Here is a 20277-nt window from a genome sequence, read left to right on the forward strand (position 1 = left end):
TCAAGAGTGGGCCAGTGAGAGAAGCAAAGGGTTGGGACACTTGGCCCACACTGTGACCCAAGTGATGGGGGAGGGTCATGAGAAGGAGTGTGTTGCTTTCTGCTCTCCACCGAAGCTGTTCTGTCCCCAGGTACACCGTGCTCCGGCTAATGATTCGGCAGAGGCTGGAGGAGATAGCCGAGACCCCAGCAACAATCTGAGCCACAGGGAGGGGATCCAGACGCCGTGGAGGGCATTGTTGACCTGAGAAGACTCACAGGAAGCTGGGCGCCTTCCATGGAAACGTTTAAATGCAAACCTTTCCAGCTCCCAAACCACCATGGAGAAGCCAGCAGACAACTAACTCCCTGACCTTTTTTTCCCTGCTCCTTTCCTTTACTCACGAGGACTTTCCATTTTTATTATAAGAAGAACCCAAAATGTGTGTGTGCACGTGTGTGTGCACATGGTACATATCCACATGCCCACATGATATATTCACATGCAATTCAATTCCAAGCAGCCAGCACAGGTGCTATGAGGCTGGCAGATATTCTGCTTGTGGGCAGGAAAATCGGAGGAGTCACCGATCTGAGGGGTTTTAGGTTGAAGAAAAGATTTCTCCCCTCAAGTGCCAGGGAGCAGCCATACATGTCTGCTTGTGTTTAGAAGGGGAAGTGGGCCCAGCAAACTCACCATTTGGGGTATTTTTATGTTAATAGATACTCTCCCTGTATCCCTAGGAAGGATCTGCAAGTGTGAGATCCTTGGCAGTTAACAAATTAATTAACAAACCATGCCCTTGGGGCAGTTCTGATGGAAAGAAAAAGATAAACCATCAGTGGGGTAGATGCAATAAGCCCACAGGTTTTTACACTGGAAACTTCAATTGTTTTAAATAACAAGGACATATGTGATGGTCTGTGTGGATGCCAGTAAAGAATGGATTCTGCCTCCGCCCCCACCTCCCTGGCTACCTCTAGGAGACAGGGGAGCCTGATGTTTGTCTCAGCATGCCAAGCTGATGACCCCAACTCTTTGGGGCCTCCCTGAGTTGAAAGAAGTATCTTATGAAACAGGCCTCACTGGTTTGTACATGGCGCCTGGTCTTGTATGGCTGGGAAGTTTCCCTCCTTAGAGAAATGTAGAGGCTCCTCGCAGAATGACAGGTGCCTGTAAACCCAGCCCATTTTCATATCCAGTGGTCTTCTTGCACTTGGAGCTGAGGCCCTGCGTTTGCAAAGTCAAGGCTTAATACTTTACAACCACTGGATTTTTGCAAGTTGCCCTCACGTCGTGTGTGGAGATGGACTCTAAGAATGAAGACTTGTCCTGCTACTGACCAAGTGTGGGGTTAAGGGATACTTCTTGGGCTGCCCCATGAGAGTGTGTAGATAGGATGGAGCTTCTCTCTCAGCTTCTCTGAGCAGCCACCTGGGTGATCTTTAGAGAGATTCCAATGGAGGGGGAAGGGCAGGAAGAGTCTGTCCTTCTGGGCCCCCATTGGTAAGATCACCAGGTAGCTCAGCTCCAGTACAACGGATACTGTTTGAAGAGCAACAGATAGATGCTTGGAGCAGGTGCCTGGCTGTGGAGGTCAACCAAGCAAGGCCAGAAGCTCTTAACACTGAGCCTTGTTGTGGTAGGGAAGCTCCCCATCTGTTCTCCACCTCTTCTCCAAAGAAGGTTTGGAGAGCTGGGCAGTTGAGGAAAGAAGAGCCACTGATCCGTGCCTGCAAGGACAGTGGACCTTTGCAGCAGAGCTGTTCCTGCCCAGGCACCCTTGCCCCCTACCTGCCCCTGTGGCTTCCATGTAGTCTCACTGTTAACTTTCAAAAGGATGGCATGCTGCTACCTGGCATTTTGCTGAGGATCTCTTAGCAAGCTTACCTCCTCTGTGGGGAGAGCCACCAGCCCTGTGGGGGATGGACTGGAAATCTGGAGGGCCTTAGCCTCAATCATACACCTCAGTGGGCTTCTGCAAAATGCACAGAAAAAAATGGGGGCCCGAGGAGAGGCTTCCTTTGTTACAGATGGGAAAGGGCAGTTTTGTGAATGCAAACATACTTCCTGAGTTTTGCATTTGAGAAATGACTTGGAAAATTTTCTTCCGGTTATTTTTATTTTGAATGTTCAAAGCCTTTGTTGGCCCCAGTAATCTTCCTTGAGTGGCTAGGGAAAAAATTTTCCACAAAGCAAATTACTAATGGCTAACTTTTATTGGACAGCCATTTTTGGTTTATCAAAGTTCTCTTTAATTTGCACTAGCAATATGATAGTGGTAAATATGGGAGTGTTGCAAAATGTCAGATTTGCCAGATCACTTTCTCAGAAAGTGATACTGAGGTAGACTTGGCTTTTTAAAGATGGGGGGTTGGGATGGAATTGAGGGGAAATCGCATCTTACATGATACATTCCACTTAATGCAGGCCGCACTTTTCCATTTTGGCTCACCCTGTTTAGAAATCATTTCTCACGTACTAATGACCCAGTCAGGAATTTTGGAAAGGTTCTTTGAAATAGCAGCAACTGAAATAGAGACCCTCTGCTGTGATGTGGAGCTGGATTTTCTCACTGGTATCACATGGCCTTGCAGCTTTGAACTCCTGGACTGATTTGTGTGGGTTTATGTAATTGTGTGCAATGAACCTGAAATCGTGCGAAGAACAAAAAGGCCAATTTACAGGGTTTTTCCTCACTTGTGAAAAGCGGCATAGCCACATCTGAGTCTTTTTCCAGGGGCTTATGTTACAAGGTGATCAAATGAAGGAAAAACCTGAGTTTATCGTTGGGAAGGGGATCCAGTCCCCCTGGTGATGATGGAATTAAGCACAAGGTCACATTCTTAGTCATCACATTAGTGGGAAGGTGAGGAGTTAAATTTTGTGGTGGGGGGGAGTGGTTACCTTGGGGAGGGATTGAAAAGCACAAACAATAGGTTTGCCTGTGCAAACTGGTGAGGAATGTGTACACTGGTCTCCAGACTTGTGGACTTTGTGAGTTGAGGTTGAGGTGGAAGAATCTCGGATTAGCCACCTACCCCTGTGACAAATGCTGAGCCCTGAGGTTGAGGTTTTGGTCTGAGACTTCAAGGAGAAATATTTTCACCCTTCCCTCCTCTCTACCAGAAAGAAAACAATACTCTCTCCTAGGGACCTCCAGATAAAGACATTTTATCTCTGTAGATAAGACTTTAGGATATAAAGACCAAAATAAACAAACAAAAACACTCAAGAAACAAACTTTGTTCTCAGATGCAAACATGTCTTGGCAAGAATTCTTTTCTTTGGAGTTGGGCTGTTATTTCAGTGTTAGGAGGTTGGAAGGAGAAATGGACCAGAGAAAAGCAGGAAGCTCTCTTAAGGAAAGAGAAGCTCTCTTTAAAAAATAAAACTATTTCAAAGCTCTGTAGCACAGAGAACATGGTGCCATAGATACATCTCCAAGAGAAATTCCTATATGAACAAAGGAATTCCAGTGCCTCATAGTGACAAAACCATGATGTGAGGGCCAAGGTAGGAGGCAGAGATCTCCTTGAACACCTGTTGCAGCAGTACAGATTCTCGAGTCAAGCCTCTGAAAATTGTTTTACACAAAGTCTTGTTGGAGGCAGATGAGATGAAGAATGATCTCCTAGAGAGGTAAAAATAAAGACAAATGTGGCACCCCTTCTTTCAGAGGGAATTGACAGTGTTTACCCTGTCATGGGAGGTCACAGCGCCCCCTGTGTTATAGCCAGGCACCAGACATGGGCAAGCTGTGAAAGGAGAGCCTCAGTTTTCCTGTGGAGTCTCCCCGGCGATTGCAGACCTGTTTCCCAGGCTGATGGTTCCTGGTGTGTTACTGCTAGTGTTTCTTAAGGGTTTCCTCACTTGATTTAGCTTTGTGAAGTATCTTTCTTCTTAATCATAACTTGCTTTTCGAGCAATGGTACATGACCTCGTTCAATGTTTGGTTCTGAAGTTATAAACTGATGTGTTTAGGTATCTTAATGTAACTTGGCAAGTCCTCAGTAGGGAGCTGTGAATTTCTGTAACATTTTGATATGTTTTAAAGCACCTGACTTAGATCTTGTTGAATAAAGCACTTTCAAAGAGAAGTCCCCGGCGGACAGGTGTGTGCGTGTCCGCTGCATTACAGGAGGGTTGGGGATGGGAAAGTGAAGGTGCATCCAGGAGACGCTTTGATTTTCTTTTCAGAGTTTATGGTTTGACTGGCACTCTGACTTGGTTCTAATGTTCCAAAAAGGAAGTGAAATGAGAAAATTCCCTTTGAATCTTGAGTTCAGGCCCTGGTGGAGCCAAGAATTGTAGAAACAGCTGCGGACAGCTATTCAGTGAGGCTGGATTTTTGTCCTAACTCTACCCTTGGCTCGTTGGGGCCAATTCACTGAACCTTTTTCTAGGACTTGGTTTCCTCATCTGTAAAATGACCAAGCCACTGTCAGGGTTTGGGGACCTGGGCTTGCCTCTGTTGGAGGCACAACCCCCCAGGGGTTGCCAAGCCTAAGACCTTTAGACTAGGGCCCAAGTTCCACGCTATGGTGTGAGACAAGCGTGATGGTTAATTTTATGTGCAACTTGGCTAGGTCATGGTACCCAGATATTTGGTCAAACACTAGTCTGGGTGTTGCTGTGATGGTGTTTTTAGATGAGAGTAACATTTAAGTCAATAGACTTTGAGTAAAGCAAATTACCCTCCATAATGTGGGTGGGCCTCATCCAATCAATTGAAGGCTGTAACAGAAAAACACTGACTCACCTGAGGGAGAGGGAATTCTGCCTCCAGTCTGCCTTTGGTCTTCAGCTGCAACATTGGCTCTTCTCTGGGCCTCCAGATTGCCAGCCTACCCTTCAGATTTTGGACTTCCCAGCTCTCACAATTGCATGAACCAGTTCCTTAAAGTAGATCCCTATCATCTATCTATCTATCTATCTATCTATCATCTATCTATCTATCATCTCTCTCCATCCTATTGGTTCTGTTTCTCTGGAGAACTCTAACAAACACAGAGAGACGTTGTGTGGCTGGTTCATAACATTTAAATATGTGATTGACAGTTGTCTTTCTAGGAAATCTGGCCATGGAGCATAAAGAGTGACCAACATAATTTGGCCTCTAGAAAAAGGTAGCAACCAAGACAAGATTTTTATCAATGCTGCCGAACAATGCTTATAGGTACTTAAAAAGAGAGAAAAGTTTGGATAATGGTGGTTCCCCTTTAATTGTTGTTTTGATTTCTTACATTTAGAGTTTTCACTCCAAGCAGTAGCTTTTTAGGTGCTGAATTAACTAAACTAAGTGAAATAGATGAGGAGACACTTCCAAGGTAACACTTCCAAGGCAGTGAGGTTTTTGTACTGTACAGTATTTGGATGTAGGCAACATAAACAAAAGATAAATGGTCTGTTTGGGGCCCCACCAAGACCCCAAATCAGGCAGTAAACTTTATAGAATTTAAGAGTGCCTGAAGTCACCCAACAAATACTAATAGCCGCTGCCAAAGGAGTCGGCAGTTTTTGTCTTGCCTTATGAAAACAGATTTTATGAAATAATTTATTGGTATCCATTTTAGGTAATGAAGCTCTTACTGAATGGAGTTTGCTGTGAGCACCAGACTTTAAAGTTCTGAATACATTTGAGTAGGTTTTGCTGGAATGCTTTAGATGCAAGCAAACCTACTGAAAATTGAACTTGGATAAAATTGACATTGCTCTTTTCATTTTAAAACCAAGAAAAACAGGAAGTGGGGGGAATGCAGGGGAGAAAAAAACCCAACCAAACAAAATAAAAATGATTACTTTTATTTAAGTATGTAATTATATAACAATAACTATGTAAATTAACTTTATAGAAATAATACCTTATAAATATATACTTTTTAAGTACATAAGTTTAGAAGTTTTAAAACTATGGGCTCATTGGTAGGGGCTGTAAGTCCTGGTTTGCTCAGGACAATTCCAATTTATGTCTGTTGCTCTAGTGTAACTATTAATAGCACCCCCTTTTGCTCTCAAAATGTCCCATTGTGGATGATATATATGGTCGCTCTATGCATTGGCCAAAAGGCAGCTTATCACAATTTTAATATGTGAGATTTTTAAGAAAAGCTGTAATTTGGAATTTAAATGTTAAGTTTAAGCTTTAGGCTAGAACTGAAATCTAAACCGATGTTTCGGTGGAAGGCAGAATATAATATGGATATTTTATATGTCACTGTTTTGATAATGCTGATTTAAATGTTCTTGCATTAGAGCAAAATCCTTTTTTCTTTTGGAGTTTTAAAACTGGGTACATTAGCACTAACTTGTGACTTTGAATGTCACACTACCCGTGTCTGCAGAACCATCTAAGGGATCAGCAGCACCTATATTTGGGTCTCTTAAAATATCCTCCACTGAGAGAAACCTGGGCTCCCGGAGGGTAGCTTGTGCCAAAGCTTGGATCAGAAGGAACAGGACAGCGTGGGCTGTCTTACTAATGGGAATAATTATGTCTCAGAGATGTCTGGAGTGTAATTTCAGGAACAAAATGCTGATGAGAACTCCCACACATAGCCAATATTGAATGTCTGGGGCCATAAAAAGCCTGGAATCCAAAATGACCCCAAAGAAAGATTTTTAAAGGCAAGGGACATACTTACAGAAATGTAATGTATTGTTTAACTTAAAAAGTTCCTTCACCAAATTTTGGCAATAACATGAGTCATCACAAAAATTAATATAAGTAGTTTGGCCAAAACCCTTAAGTTAACTAAGCAAAAAGAGCAAACTACAACATCCATGACCCATTAAAAGAAACCAACAAATAAAAGTTGAATTTAAAGTGGTCATAATAATCTAGAGAGAAGTTATTAGAAACAATAAATTGATTTTACAAAGTTGCTAAAACAATGTGACTATATACAAATTAATTTTATTTCTATGTATCAGCAATAAAAGATCATAAAATAAAATTTAAAAATGGAAAGGTATACTTCATTTATGAATTGGAAAGATAGCAACTCTCTTCAAATTGATCTAATTAATCCCAATAAAAAACCAAGTAGGTATACCTCAATCAAAAAAAAGCCAAAGCCGAGTAGGACTATTTCTTTCTTTCTTCTTTCCTTCTGTGATAATGCTGCAGGTAAAATAAAAACCATAAACATGGGTATTATGCAGCCATTAAAAGTATAATTATACATTTATTTAGAAACATTGGAAAACATTACATAAAGTGAATAAAATTGCATGTTCAGTATGATTGCAGGCCTATATATAAAAGCCTATTGAAAAAGTTACCTTGGAGTGGTGAGATTATGTTTTCTTTATTGGATTTTTTTTTTTTTTTTTTGACGGCACATGGCTTGGGGGATCTCTGTTCCCCTACCAAGGATGCAACCCATGCCCCCTGTAGTGGAAGCTCAGAGTCCTAACCACTGGACTGCCAGGGAATTCCCTACATTGGCTTTTGGATTAAAATTTCCTGTTTAGTGTGTCCAAAAGCACATGTAAATGTAAAAACACAAAACAATGAAAACAATGGCCAGAGGATTAAAGCCAGCTAGGCTCTCATCTCCCTGCCAGTGTCAGTTTTCTCTAAGCACAAGACTTCAAAATCCCGTTGTAACACGAGGCCCATCGTGCAACTGAAATGCAGTCTCTATATGCCAAAACCATATATGTGTGTGTGTGTGTGCGATGTACACGCACCACACACACACACATACAGACACCAGAATGGAAAGATCACATCCATAGTTCTAAGGTCTTTGAGAAAACCAGCCACTCTGATGTCTTGACTGTGCTGAAGGATGGAGTCTCCTTGTAAGAAACTCAGGAGCTCCCTGTGTTTAGTCTCAGTCACACTGGACACCAAACTCACTTTCTAATTGTACTCTCAATGCTCCTTTCAGGAACTGGACAAGCAAAAGCTTTCAAAAGGAGAAAAAAAATGCCTATCATGAATTCTGGAAACCTGAGGTTCACCAGAATATACCATCAGATTGCTCTGCTTTCAGTTTCTCACATTCTGAAGTTCTCTTTATTAAGAATTGGGTACCAGAAGCAAGGCCTGCTTGGCTAATCAAAGCCTTTTATGGTAGATTCTGGATAAATGTATGCTTCACCCCACTCTAGCACACAGGACACTCCCTATTTCCCGATCCTGTCTCATGCACCTGGAGGTCTGAGCCAGGAAGTTTGACCTACATTCCCTCAAAGTACTTTTCCCAAGGGCTTTAGGGAAGATAATGTCTGGGGATAGTGGCATTGAAGATTCTTCCTGGAGTGACTCAGATAATTATCAAACAAATTGATAAATTTAATCAGGTATCTACCAGCACCCTAAAAACATATGCACACTCTTCCAACAATAAATAATACTAAAATAACTCAAATGATCCTAAGTGATCCTAAAATGCCCTTAGAATCTCCCCACCCTAGAAAAACTCGAGGATCCTGAAGATCCTTGTAAATTCCATGCCAGTGGTTTTGAACTTCAGGTGGCATCGTTGATTTATTTATTTTCTCCACTAGAACCCAAACTCTATGAGGGTAACCTCAACACCCAGAGTAGGACATGACTCTTGGTAGGCACCTTGATAATATTTGTGCAATGAACAAATGAATATCCAGATGTACCCCAAACACAAAGACCTCAAAATGCGAAGACCACCAAGGTTAACAACCTCAAGGTCTTGACCCAAATTCTTTATCACAATCACTATAATCCCTCTTAAAATGACTTTTCTTTTCTTTGCTTCTGGCTGTGCCTCATGGCCATGGCAGTGAAAGCCTGAAATTCTAAGCACTAGGCCACTAGGGAACTCCCTAAAATGACTTTGGAACATCCCAAACTATCCGATGGGCCACAAATCACTGCAAATGGACCATAAATTACTGCAAATGATCCTAAACCCTTGGTGATCCTAAATACCTGAAATGGCCTAAGACTTCAAATAATCTTGAAGATCCTGAAGAGAAGTAAATTACTCAAAATGACTTAAGCCCTAAGTGAATGTCAATGACTTTAAATGATGCCAAATGATATAAAACATCCTTCAAAACTCTAAGCAATCCAAGTAGAAGCTAAACACTGGAAATATCTAGAAGACCTTCAATATTTTGCCTCCTAAATGATCCTAACTCTAAATACATAAAATACCCTGAATGATGAAAATGACCCTAATTCTAAGGACTTTAAAGAATCCAATAATTTCAATGACCCAATGGCTAATGTGTCTAAAAACCCTAAAGCTCTAATGACTGGCAATGGTCCCACATGACCCTGCACTGTGCTAGAAGAGAGGCCTTCTTGAGGGAATCTTGTTAAGATGTTGATTCTGTAGATCTGAGGTGGGGCTTGAGACCCTGTCTTACTATCAAACTCTCAGGGGATGCCATTGTTGCTGGTTCACAAATCACACTCTGAACAACAAGGAGAGAAGTCACATAAACCTGGATGGCCCCAAAGGATCCTAAGAAAACTAAAACAACCCTACATTCTGAAATGTCCTCAAAGATCCTAAACAAAACTAGACCCTAAATCCTAAGCAGCACTAAACATCCTCAGGTTTCTTAAATGATGCTTAAAATCCTAAGCCCCAAATTATCCCATGTGACCCTAAACTAACTCAAACAGCTCTACATGACCCTAAGGATCACAATAGACTGTAAAAGATTTTAAACCTTACACCTCCCTATAGCACCTTTAAAATCCAAATTTGCTTTAAATGACTCTAAACCCTTTCAGTCCAAAAGGCCATAAAAAACCCAAGAAATCCTAAATACACTTAAATTCCAGATTCCCTAAACAATTCTAATTGACCCAAAATTATCCCAAACCCAAATTAACCTGAAACAGTTTCAATGGAGCCTAGATCTATTGAGCCTGACTTTCCCAGTCTCAGTGACATTAATGCTAACAACTCTAATAAACTTGACATTAATGAGTCAGCAATCCTAAACCCTAACAGGCAATGGAGCAGACACTTTATGGATGGCCTCTCCAGACTCTGATTACCCCAGTCCCAATGACTCACCTCCTCCCTGGAATAAAGTTATGATTCATCCCATTGCTACTATCATTGCACCTGCATCTCCACCATTCCAGCTGTGGTGGCTGAAGTGCAAGCCCTTATCCAATAGGATACAACCCATCCCGCTCAGCTAGGCACCTGGGTGCCCCAGGGCCCTGGAAGGTGGGGAGGAAGCAGAACATCATTCTCTCCTGAGGCCTGAGCAGGGGAGTGCCTCTTCTCTACAAGAGGCATCTGTAGAGAGATGCTTGTAGGCATCTGGCTACATGACTGACCAGAGGCCCATGTGGTCCTTTTCACACCAGTGACTCTTTCCATACTGGTTACACATTCTAGCATCTTCAAACCAATGGCTTGGGTCTGCTTTGACCTGTCATACCCAGAGTTAAGGCTCTACCTCCTATCTGGAGCTTCCACCAGGACCAGCAGGGCCATTTGGCTCATGCTCAAATTAATGCAGGGCCTTAAATATACGCTTTTAACACTATCACTAGATGATATACAATAATGTCTTAGTTTGGGTTCCTCCAGAAGGCGACTCTAAGTCCTGGATTTGAGGACTAGAAGTTTATTTGGGAGGTGATTCCAAGAAAGACTGGAAGTGGAGTGGGGAAGGGAAGGAAGCCAATATAGGCTGCGTTATCAGTTAAGTTACCACTATGGGCAACTACAGCTCAATCCCACAGCAGACCTCTGGGAGCCAGGGTAGAGCACACCTCAGAGTTCTCCCACTGAAGGGTGAGAGAGCTGGGGTATTTATACACCAACTTTCATCAGGCATTGGTAGGGGGCTGCTCTTGGGAGAGGGGGATCCATTAATTCCCCAGCATATCTGGCTTGCAGTGTACACAGGCAGAACAGACTCTGGTGGCCAAGGGACACAGGTGCTGGCTGTTAGTGGTCAGGTGTATGTACACAGAAATAGCAGGCGATACGAACAATGTCTGCTACATGAAGTTGTTGTAGGGATATATGTATGCATATAGCTGATTCAGTTCACTGTACAGTAGAAACTAACACAACGTTGTAAAGCAATTGTACTCCAATAAAAAAAGAAATACATGCTTCCTATTCTCAAGGTAAAAAAAAGAAAAAAGTGACAATTTGTTAGATGTAAATATTTAAGCTATTCCACACTTTTGTAAACTTGTTTCTGCATTTCTTCATCTTGCAATTTCCTGGATGCCCTAAATAGAAAGGGCATCCATTTCTCCTCCATTCCAGGAATTTATCTAGGGCCCACATAAATATTTCACCATAATTTCCCCCTTTCAAAATCCTTAACTTAATCACATTTGCAAAGATCTTTTTTCCATATAAGATAACATTTATAGGTTCCAGGGATCAGGACCTTATATTTTGGGGGGAATTTTCAACCTACTACACTATGGAAAGCCTGGACTGCTTTGGAAAAAGTGAAGTTAGAAAAAAATGATGCCCACAGTCGGTTGTATGACCCTGTTTAGCAGACAAGAAAATGCATAACTTTGAAGCCTGGAACACTGCCCAGCCATGAAAAACAAAGATAAGAGAAACAAGACCAAGGCAAGGCTGACCCCAGATCCACAGCTCCCAGCACCCACACGTCTCAAAGCTCATTCCCTTCTTCTAGGCCATCTCAAGGCCACCAAAAAATTATGGGTAATTCCCAAAGCAATTAGTGAACTGAGGAAGCTTTGGTTCTTTTCCTCTGTCATTCATTTAACACTAGAATCAATTAAGACCCCAGACACAGAGAGATGAGAAAGAGGGTGTTTTCATCTCTGGAAAGACAGTGTGTCCCAGCGGAGGAGCCCTTCTCTTTGCAAGCCTGAATGAAATGCTGAAATTGCCCTTCTATTTTCTTGCTCCGGCCCAAGCAGTTAGCTCCAACTTGTTTCACCCTGGTGAGGTTGCCTCCATTCTCAGATTACAACAGATGGCCCCATCTCAGATATTCAGCTTAGGTTTTCTTTCTCTAAGTAGTCCAGGTTATTTAGGTTTTCGGGGGCAACTTTGAGGTGATTTCCTTCATTCTCCTCAAAGAACACAGCTGACAACGCAAAGGTATCTGCCAGACAGAAATAATGACTGCAGGCATTTTGGGGACACACTGCTGAGTTTTCTGTCACCCAACCACATTAGAGAAATCCTTTGCTCTGCAGACTCAGGGACTAATTTATGCACCATAGGGACCAGCCAGGCTTTTCTTTCCTGGAACACTGGACTTCCTAGGCTGTGTCCACAAGATGGCTTGTGGACTCCTAGGAGGGGGCATATAGGGAGCTCAGGCCAGTGGTTGGGCAGTGCCCTTCCTGCTGTGACATTCAGCCTTGTCCTTTTTCTTCTGACTCTTTTTTCAATTGTTCCTGGGGCTCATTTCAGGGGTCATACATTGGTGCCCACTTGTAGAACACTCCAGGCCGCAGAGCCCGCCAAGTAACCTGGATCTTTCTGACTTGTCTAGGTCCTGCATGTTCCCTGCTGTATTTTCCACCTGTGGCCACAATGCCCACCCTAGACAACTTGGATCCCAGTTGCCTACCTGCTGTCCAGGCCACTCCTACCATTAGTTCTCAGGTAGCTTCTCGTCTTGGCTGCTTCCTCCTCCCTCTTCCATAGACTCTGCCTGGAGATGGCCCTGGGGCCCATCAGGCTTGGGAGCTCTCTTTCCTCTAAGCTGTCCCCCACTGGCTTCCAACTGCACTTACAATGAACTCCTACACAGTCTTCAAGGTCCTCATCACCAGCCCTTGGCTACCTCCTTAAGCTCATCTCACACACCTGTCCTCCTTCTCCCCTTGCTCACACTTTCCTTCTCATGCCACCAACACATTCTCAACTTGGGCCATTTGAACACATGGGTTTCTCTTCCTGAAGTGTCTTGGCTGCATAGTTACCATAGCTAACTAGCTCATTCTCATTCTAGCTCATTCTCATTTTTCAAGTCTCAGCTCAGATGTCTCCTTGCAAAGAGGCCATCCTGATCACCCCAGTAATGTCTTCCTTCTCCAGTCACTCTTTTCATTATTTAAGAAAGTTTTTTTTATTAAGATAAAATCTGCATACAATGAAATGTACCTATCTTAAATGTACAGCTTAGAGAGTTTTGGCAAATGTATACATCCAGGTAGCAATATCCCAAATCAAGATACAACCTTTCCTCAGTGCTTTGTTATCTGTCTGTTTCATCAACTTCACTCAGCTCTGTAGAACATTTCTTGTTTATTTGTATGTTGTCTGTCTCCCCCTCTAAAATGGAAGCTCCCAGAAAACAGAGCTCTCTTCAGTCTCCTTCACTTCTGTTATTCCTCATGGTCAAGACATCCTTCTCTGTTGCACTGAATGAACTAATGACTGGTCTTTTCTATTTGCATGAGCATAAAACCCTGACTTCTAATGCTGCAAACTCACCCAGGGTATTTTCTGGGATTTGACATTGCCCTCCCCTTGGTGGAAAGGAATACAAGATGATGCAGGTAATGCTGAGGTTAATAACACTCTTAGTCCCTGGGCCTAGGGGGAGTGAACCTGTCAGAGCTCTTTCCTCAGCAGTCCCCATGGACCGGTTTCCTGGAAGACAATTTTTCCCGGGTTGGGGGTGTGTATGTGTGTGTGTGGGGGAGGTGTGGGGGGGATATATGGTTCTGGCAGTAATGAAAGCACTGGTTCCTGCAGTAATGCAAGCGATGGGGAGCAGGAGATGAAGCTTTGCTTGCTAGCCCCCTGTTCTACCTCACACTCTGCCTCACCACTTCCACATTCTGCATCTGCTCAGCCTGAGAGGACACCTTGGAGAGTCAAGGTTAGGGTGATCAAATGCAGTCCCAAAGCAAAAAGTCATTCACACTAACCTCAGAGGTTCGGATGATGTGTGAGTGTGTGGGTTAGAGGTTTTTTTTAAAGCAGAATGTACTGACAGATGCTTCACCCTGAAATCATTAAAGAAAGTCTTTATAGATAGCCTCATCCACCAGAGGACAGACAGCAGAAGCAAGAAGAACTACAATCCTGCAGCCTGTGGAACAAAAACCACATTCACAGAAAGATAGACAAGATGAAAAGGCAGAAGGCTATGTACCAGATGAAGGAACAAGATAAAACCCCAGAAAAACAAGTAAATGAAGTGGAGATAGGCAACCTTCCAGAAAAAGAATTCAGAATACTGATAGTGAAGATGATCCAGGGCCTCGGAGAAAGAATGTAGGCAAAGATTGAGAAGATGCAAGAAATATTTAACAAAAACCTAGAAGAATTAAAGAATAAACACACAGAGATGAACAATACAATAACTGAAATGAAAAATACAGTAGAAGGAATCAATAGCAGAATAACTGAGGCAGAAGAATGGATAAGTGACCTGGAAGAGAGAATGGTGGAATTCACTGCTGCAGAACAGAATAAAGAAAAAAGAATGAAAAGAAATGAAGACAGCCTAAGAGATCTCTGGGACAACATTAAACACAACAGCATTCACATTACAGTGGTCCCAGAAGGAGAAGAGAGAGAGAAAGGACCCAAGAAAATATTTGAAGAGATTATAGTTGAAAACTTCCCTAACACGGGAAAGGAAATAGCCACCTAAGTCCAGGAAGCACAGAGAGTCCCATACAGGGTAAACCCCAGGAGAAACACACCAAGGAGCATAGTAATCAAATGGGCAAAAATTAAGACAAAGAAAAATTATTGAAAGCAGCAAGGCAAAAGTGACAAATAACATACAAGGGAACTCCCATAAGGTTAACAGCTGATTTCTCAGCAGAAACTCTACAAGCCAGAGGGGAGTGGCATGACATATTTAAAGTGATGAAAGGGAAGAACCTACAAACAAGATTACTCTACCTGGCAAAGATCTCATTCAGATTCGATGGAGAAATCAAAAGCTTTACAGACAAGCAAAAGCTAAGGGAATTCAGCACCACCAAACCAGCTCTACAGCAAATGCTAAAGGAGCTTCTCTAAGTGGGAAAAACAAGAGAAGAAAAGGACCTACAAAAACAAACCCAAAACAATTAAGAAAATGGTAACAGGAACATATAAATCAATAATTACCTTAAACGTGAATGGATTAAATGCTCCAACCAAAAGACACAGGCTCACTGAACAGATACCAAAACAAGACCCATATATATGCTGTCTAGAAGAGACCCAATTCAGACATAGGGACACACACGACTGAAGTTGAAGGGATGGAAAAAGATATTCCATGCAAATGGAAATCAAAAGAAAGCTGGAGTAGCAATACTCATATCACATAAAATAGACTTTAAAATAAAGAATGTTACAAGAGACAAGGAAGGACACTACATAATGATCAAGGGATCAATTCAAGAAGAAGATACAACAATTATAAATTTATATGCACCCACATAGGAGCACCTCAATACATAAAGCAACTGCTAACAGCTATAAAAGAGGAAATCAACAGTAACCACAGTAATAGTGGGGAATTTTAACACCTCACTTCTACCAATGGACAGATCATCCAAACAGAAAATTAATAAGGAAACACAAGCTTTAAATGACACAATAGACCAGATAGATTTAATTAATATTTATAGGACATTCCATCCAAAAACAGCAGATTACACTTTCTTCTCAAGTGCTCATGGAACATTCTCCAGGATACATCACATCTTGGGTCACAAATCAAGCCTCAGTAAATTTAATAAAATTGAAATCATATCAAGCATCTTTTCTGACCACAACGCTATGAGATAGAAATCAATTACAGGGAAAAAAACGTAAAAGACACACACACATGAGGGCTAAACAATACATTATTAAATAACCAAGAGATCACTGAAGAAATCAAAGAGGAAATCAAAAAATACCTAGAAACAAATGACAATAAAAACACGATGATCCAAAACCTATAGGATGCACCAAAAGCAGTTCTAAGAGGGAACTTAGAACTGCTTTTGGTGCATCCTATAGGTTTTGGATCATCGTGTTTTTATTGTCATTTGTTGTTTCCTACCTCAAGAAACAATAAACATCTCAAATTAACAATCTAATCTTACACCTAAAGGAACTAGAGAAAGAAGAACAAACAAAACCCAAAGTTAGTAGAAGGAAAGAAATCATAAAGATCAGAGTAGAAATAAATGAAATAGAAACAAAGAAAACAGTAGCAAAGATCAATCAAACTAAAACCTGATTATTTGAGAAGATAAACAAAATTGATAAACGATTAGCTAGACTCATTAAGAAAAAGAGGGAGAGGACTCAAATCAATAAAATTGGAAATGAAAAAGGAGAAGTTACAACAGACACTGCAGAAATACAAAGCATTAAGAGACAACTACAAGCAAGTCTATGCCAATAAAATGGACAACCTGGAAGAAATGGACAAATTCTTAGAAAGGTATAACCTTCCAAGACTGAACCAGGAGGAAATAGAAAATATGAACAGACCAATCACAAGTAATGAAATTGAAACTGTGATTAAAAATATTCCAACAAACAAAAGTCCAGGATCAGATGGCTTCACAGGTGAATTCTATCAAACATTTAGAGAAGAGCTAACACCAATCCTTCTCAAACTCTTGCAAAAAATTGCAGAGGAAGTAACACTCCCAAACTCATTCTACAAGGCCACAAGCACCCTGATACCAAAAGCAGACAAAGAGACTACTAAAAAAGAAAATTACAGACCAATATCACTGATGAATATAGATGCAAAAATCCTCAAAAAAATACTAGCAAACAGAATCCAACAACACATTAAAAGGATCATACACCATGATCAAGTGGAATTTACCCCAGGGATGCAAGGATTCTTCAATATAAGCAAATCATTCAATGTGATACACCACATTAACAAACTGAAGAAGAAAAACCATATGATCACCTCAATAGATGCAGGAAAAGCTTTTGACAAAATTCAAAAGCTTTTCACCCATTTATGATAAAAACTCTCCAGAAAGTGGGCATAGCGGGAACCTACCTCAACATAATAAAGGCCATTTATGACAAACCCACAGCAAACATCATTCTCAATGGTGAAAAACTGAAAGCATTTCCTCTAAGATCAGGAACAAGACAAGGAGGTCCACTCTCACCACTATTATTCAACATAGTGTTGGAAGTCCTAGCTATGGCAATCAGAGAAGAAAAAGAAATAAAAGGAATACAAATTGGAAAAGAGGAAGTAAGACTGTCAGTGTTTGCAGATGACATGATACTATACATAGAGAATCCTAAAGATGCCACCAGAAAACTACTAGAGCTGATCAATGAATCTGGTAAAGTTGCAAGATACAAAATTAATGCACAGAGATCTCTTGCATCCCTATACACTAATGATGAAATATCTGAAAGAGAAATTAAGGAAACACTCCCATTTACCATTGCAACAAAAAGAATAAAATACCTAGGAATAAACCTACCTAGGGAGATAAAAGACCTGTATGCAGAAAACTATAGGACACTGATGAAAGAAATTAAAGATGTTACCAACAGATGGAGAGATATACCATGTTCTTGGATTGGAAGAATCACCATTGTGAAAATGACTATACTACCCCAAGCAGTCTACAGATTCAATGCAATTCCTCTCAAACTAGCAATGGCATTTTTTATAGAACTAGAACAAAAAATCTTAAAATTTGTATGGAGACACCAAAGACCCCGAATAGCCAAAGTGGTCTTGAGGGGAAAAACGGAGCTGGAGGAATCAGGCTCCCTGACTTCAGACTATACTACAAAGCTACAGTAATCAAGATAATATGGTACCAGCACAAAAACAGAAATATAGATCAATGGAACAGGATAGAAAGCCCATAGATAAACCCACACACCTATGGTCAACCAATATATGACAAAGGAGGCAAGGATATACAATGGAGAAAAGACAGTCTCTTCAATAAGTGGTGCTGGGAAAACTGGAAAGCTACATCTAAAAGAATGAAATTAGAACACTCCCTAACACCATACACAAAAAGAAACTCAAAATGGTTTAGAGACCTAAATATAAGACTGGACACTATAAAACTCTTCAATGAAAACATGGAAGAACACTCTTTGACATAAATCACAGCAAGTTCTTTTTTGATCCACTTCCTAGAGTAATGGAAATAAAAACAAAAATAAACAAATGGGACCTAATGAAACTTAAAAGTTTTTGCACAGCAAAGGAAACCACAAACAAGACCAAAAGACAACCCTCAGAATGGGAGAAAATATTTGCAAAAGAATCAATGGACAAAGGATTAATCTCCAAAATATATAAACAGCTCATGCAACTCAATATTTAAAAAAACAAACAACCCAATCCAAAAATGGGCAGAAGACCTAAATGGACATTTCTCCAAAGAAGACTTACAGATGGCCAAGAAGCACATGAAAAGCTGCTCAACATCACTAATTATTAGAGAAAAGCAAATCAAAACTACAATGAGGTATATCACCTCACACCAGTTAGAATGGCCATCATCAGAAAATCTACAAACAACAAATGCTGGAGTGGGTGTGGAGAAAAGGGTACCCTCCTGCACTGTTGGTGGGAATGTAAATTGATACAGCCACTATGGAGAACAGTATGGAGGTTCCTTAAAAAACTAAAAATAGAATTACCATATGACCCAGCAATCCCACTACTGGGCATATACTCAGAGAAAACCGTAACTCAAAAACACACATGCACCCCAGTGTTCATTGCAGCACTATTTACAATAGCCAGGACATGGAAGCAACCTAAATGCCCATTGACAGACAAATGGATGAAGAAGTCATGGTACATATAAACAATGGAATATTACTCAGCCATAGAAAGCAATGAAACTGGGTTATTTGTAGAAACATGGATGGATCTAGAGACTGTCATACAGAGTGAAGTAAGTCAGAAAGAGAAAAACAAATATCATATATCAACGCATATATGTGCAACCTAGAAAAATGGTACAGAGGAACCGGTTTGCAGGGCAGAAATTGAGACACAGATGTAGAGAACAAACGTATGGACACCAAGGGGGGAAAGTGGCGTGGGGTGGGGGGTGGGGGTTGGGATGAATTGGGAGATTGGGATTGACATGTATACACTAATATATATAAAATGGATAACTAATAAGAACCTGCTGTATAAAAAAAATAAATAAAATAAAATTCAAAAATTCAAGAAAAAAAAGAAAAAGGTGTTTAAAAACGTATCTCCAGGAGGTGGTAGATGTGGAGGCAGCAGGTGAAGGCGATGCTCCCTGATGGTACCTCCTAGCTCTGTGACTCCCTGAGGATTTCGTTGTCATTGCCCTACCCAGCTATTAGCGGAGAGTAACAGCCAGGCTCCCTATCCCAGGCCCAGCCCCGAGAAGGATTTGGAGCTAAGAAAGACAGGCCCATCTTTCATACTGGGTGAGCCTGATAGCTAATGAGAATGCGAAAAGCAAACTCGGCAGATGGCCTCGTTACAGGCGTTCAGGTCGTGAGTGCTGCAGACAGGTTAGGCCCTTGCCCTTTAGGGCCGGTGGTTTAGGGCGCCCTCTGGTGGTCCCGACGCTGTGTTATGCCCACTCCCCCACCTCTTCTGAGCAGTGGCTTCCAAAGTGGGGCAGGAAAAGACAGGACTATAACCTCCATTTCAATTGAAATAATTGAATTTTTAAAATTCTTAAAATAGTGACACTTTGATCTTTGTGTCCTTATTTGGTTTGTGTGTCAGCCCCATATCTTTTTGCACAAAGTGAAGGGAAAGGCACATCCTGGGAGTGCAAGAGAGCCTCACACCGTGGAGAGGCTGCTGGTGACAACTTCGCTGGGCTCAGTGTTCGGGACATAAAGCTTTTGACATATCCCTGGTGTGTTTTGATGCTTTCTGAGCCAGACTGTTCCGGTTCGAATCCTCATTCTGCTATTATGAGCCCTGGGTTACTCTCTGTCCACTTTCTTCATCATTTTAATGGGAATAATATTAAGACCCATCTCATGATGGTGCTACAGGGATTAAATTCCTTTAAAATATTTAGAAAACTGCCTTGGTAAGGATGATATAAGTGGCAGCAGCTATTATTTTTAGTTTTGCTGAAGCCCTCACAAAAAACCTAAAAGGCTTAAAAAAATCACTGCAAAAAACATAGATCAAAGATAATATGAATAATGCAAGTGCAAGAGGCCACTAACATTAATATTTAAAAGTACATGTATATAATTTGTAAACAAATATTAGTATATATTAAGAATGTCACTGAGCGGGTGTCTAATCTGAAAAGTTTTGGAATCACTGGTTCTGAGCCTGGATGGGGACGCGTGATTCCAGTGGAAGGGTTGGCTTCACCCAGCGCATCTCTCTTGATTTGTCCTT

At 41.3% G+C, this 20277-nt stretch overlaps 1 protein-coding gene across 6 annotated transcripts in view; it reads left to right on the forward strand.

Annotated features, from left to right (window-relative positions):
- The window catches only part of RASSF2 (Ras association domain family member 2), a 49039-nt gene extending 44948 nt beyond the window's left edge, over positions 1-4091 (forward strand). For all 6 annotated transcript variants that reach the window (XM_033839855.2, XM_019941477.3, XM_073792703.1 and 3 more), the window contains one exon: positions 131-4091. In XM_033839855.2, coding sequence (XP_033695746.1) covers positions 131-200 — 70 coding nt within the window. In that variant the 3' untranslated portion in view covers positions 201-4091. The remainder of the gene's footprint in view (positions 1-130) is intronic.
- Positions 4092-20277: the final 16186 nt, after the last annotated feature.

Source organism: Tursiops truncatus, chromosome 15, assembly GCF_011762595.2.
Source record: "Tursiops truncatus isolate mTurTru1 chromosome 15, mTurTru1.mat.Y, whole genome shotgun sequence".
Classification (NCBI taxonomy): Eukaryota; Metazoa; Chordata; class Mammalia; order Artiodactyla; family Delphinidae; genus Tursiops; species Tursiops truncatus.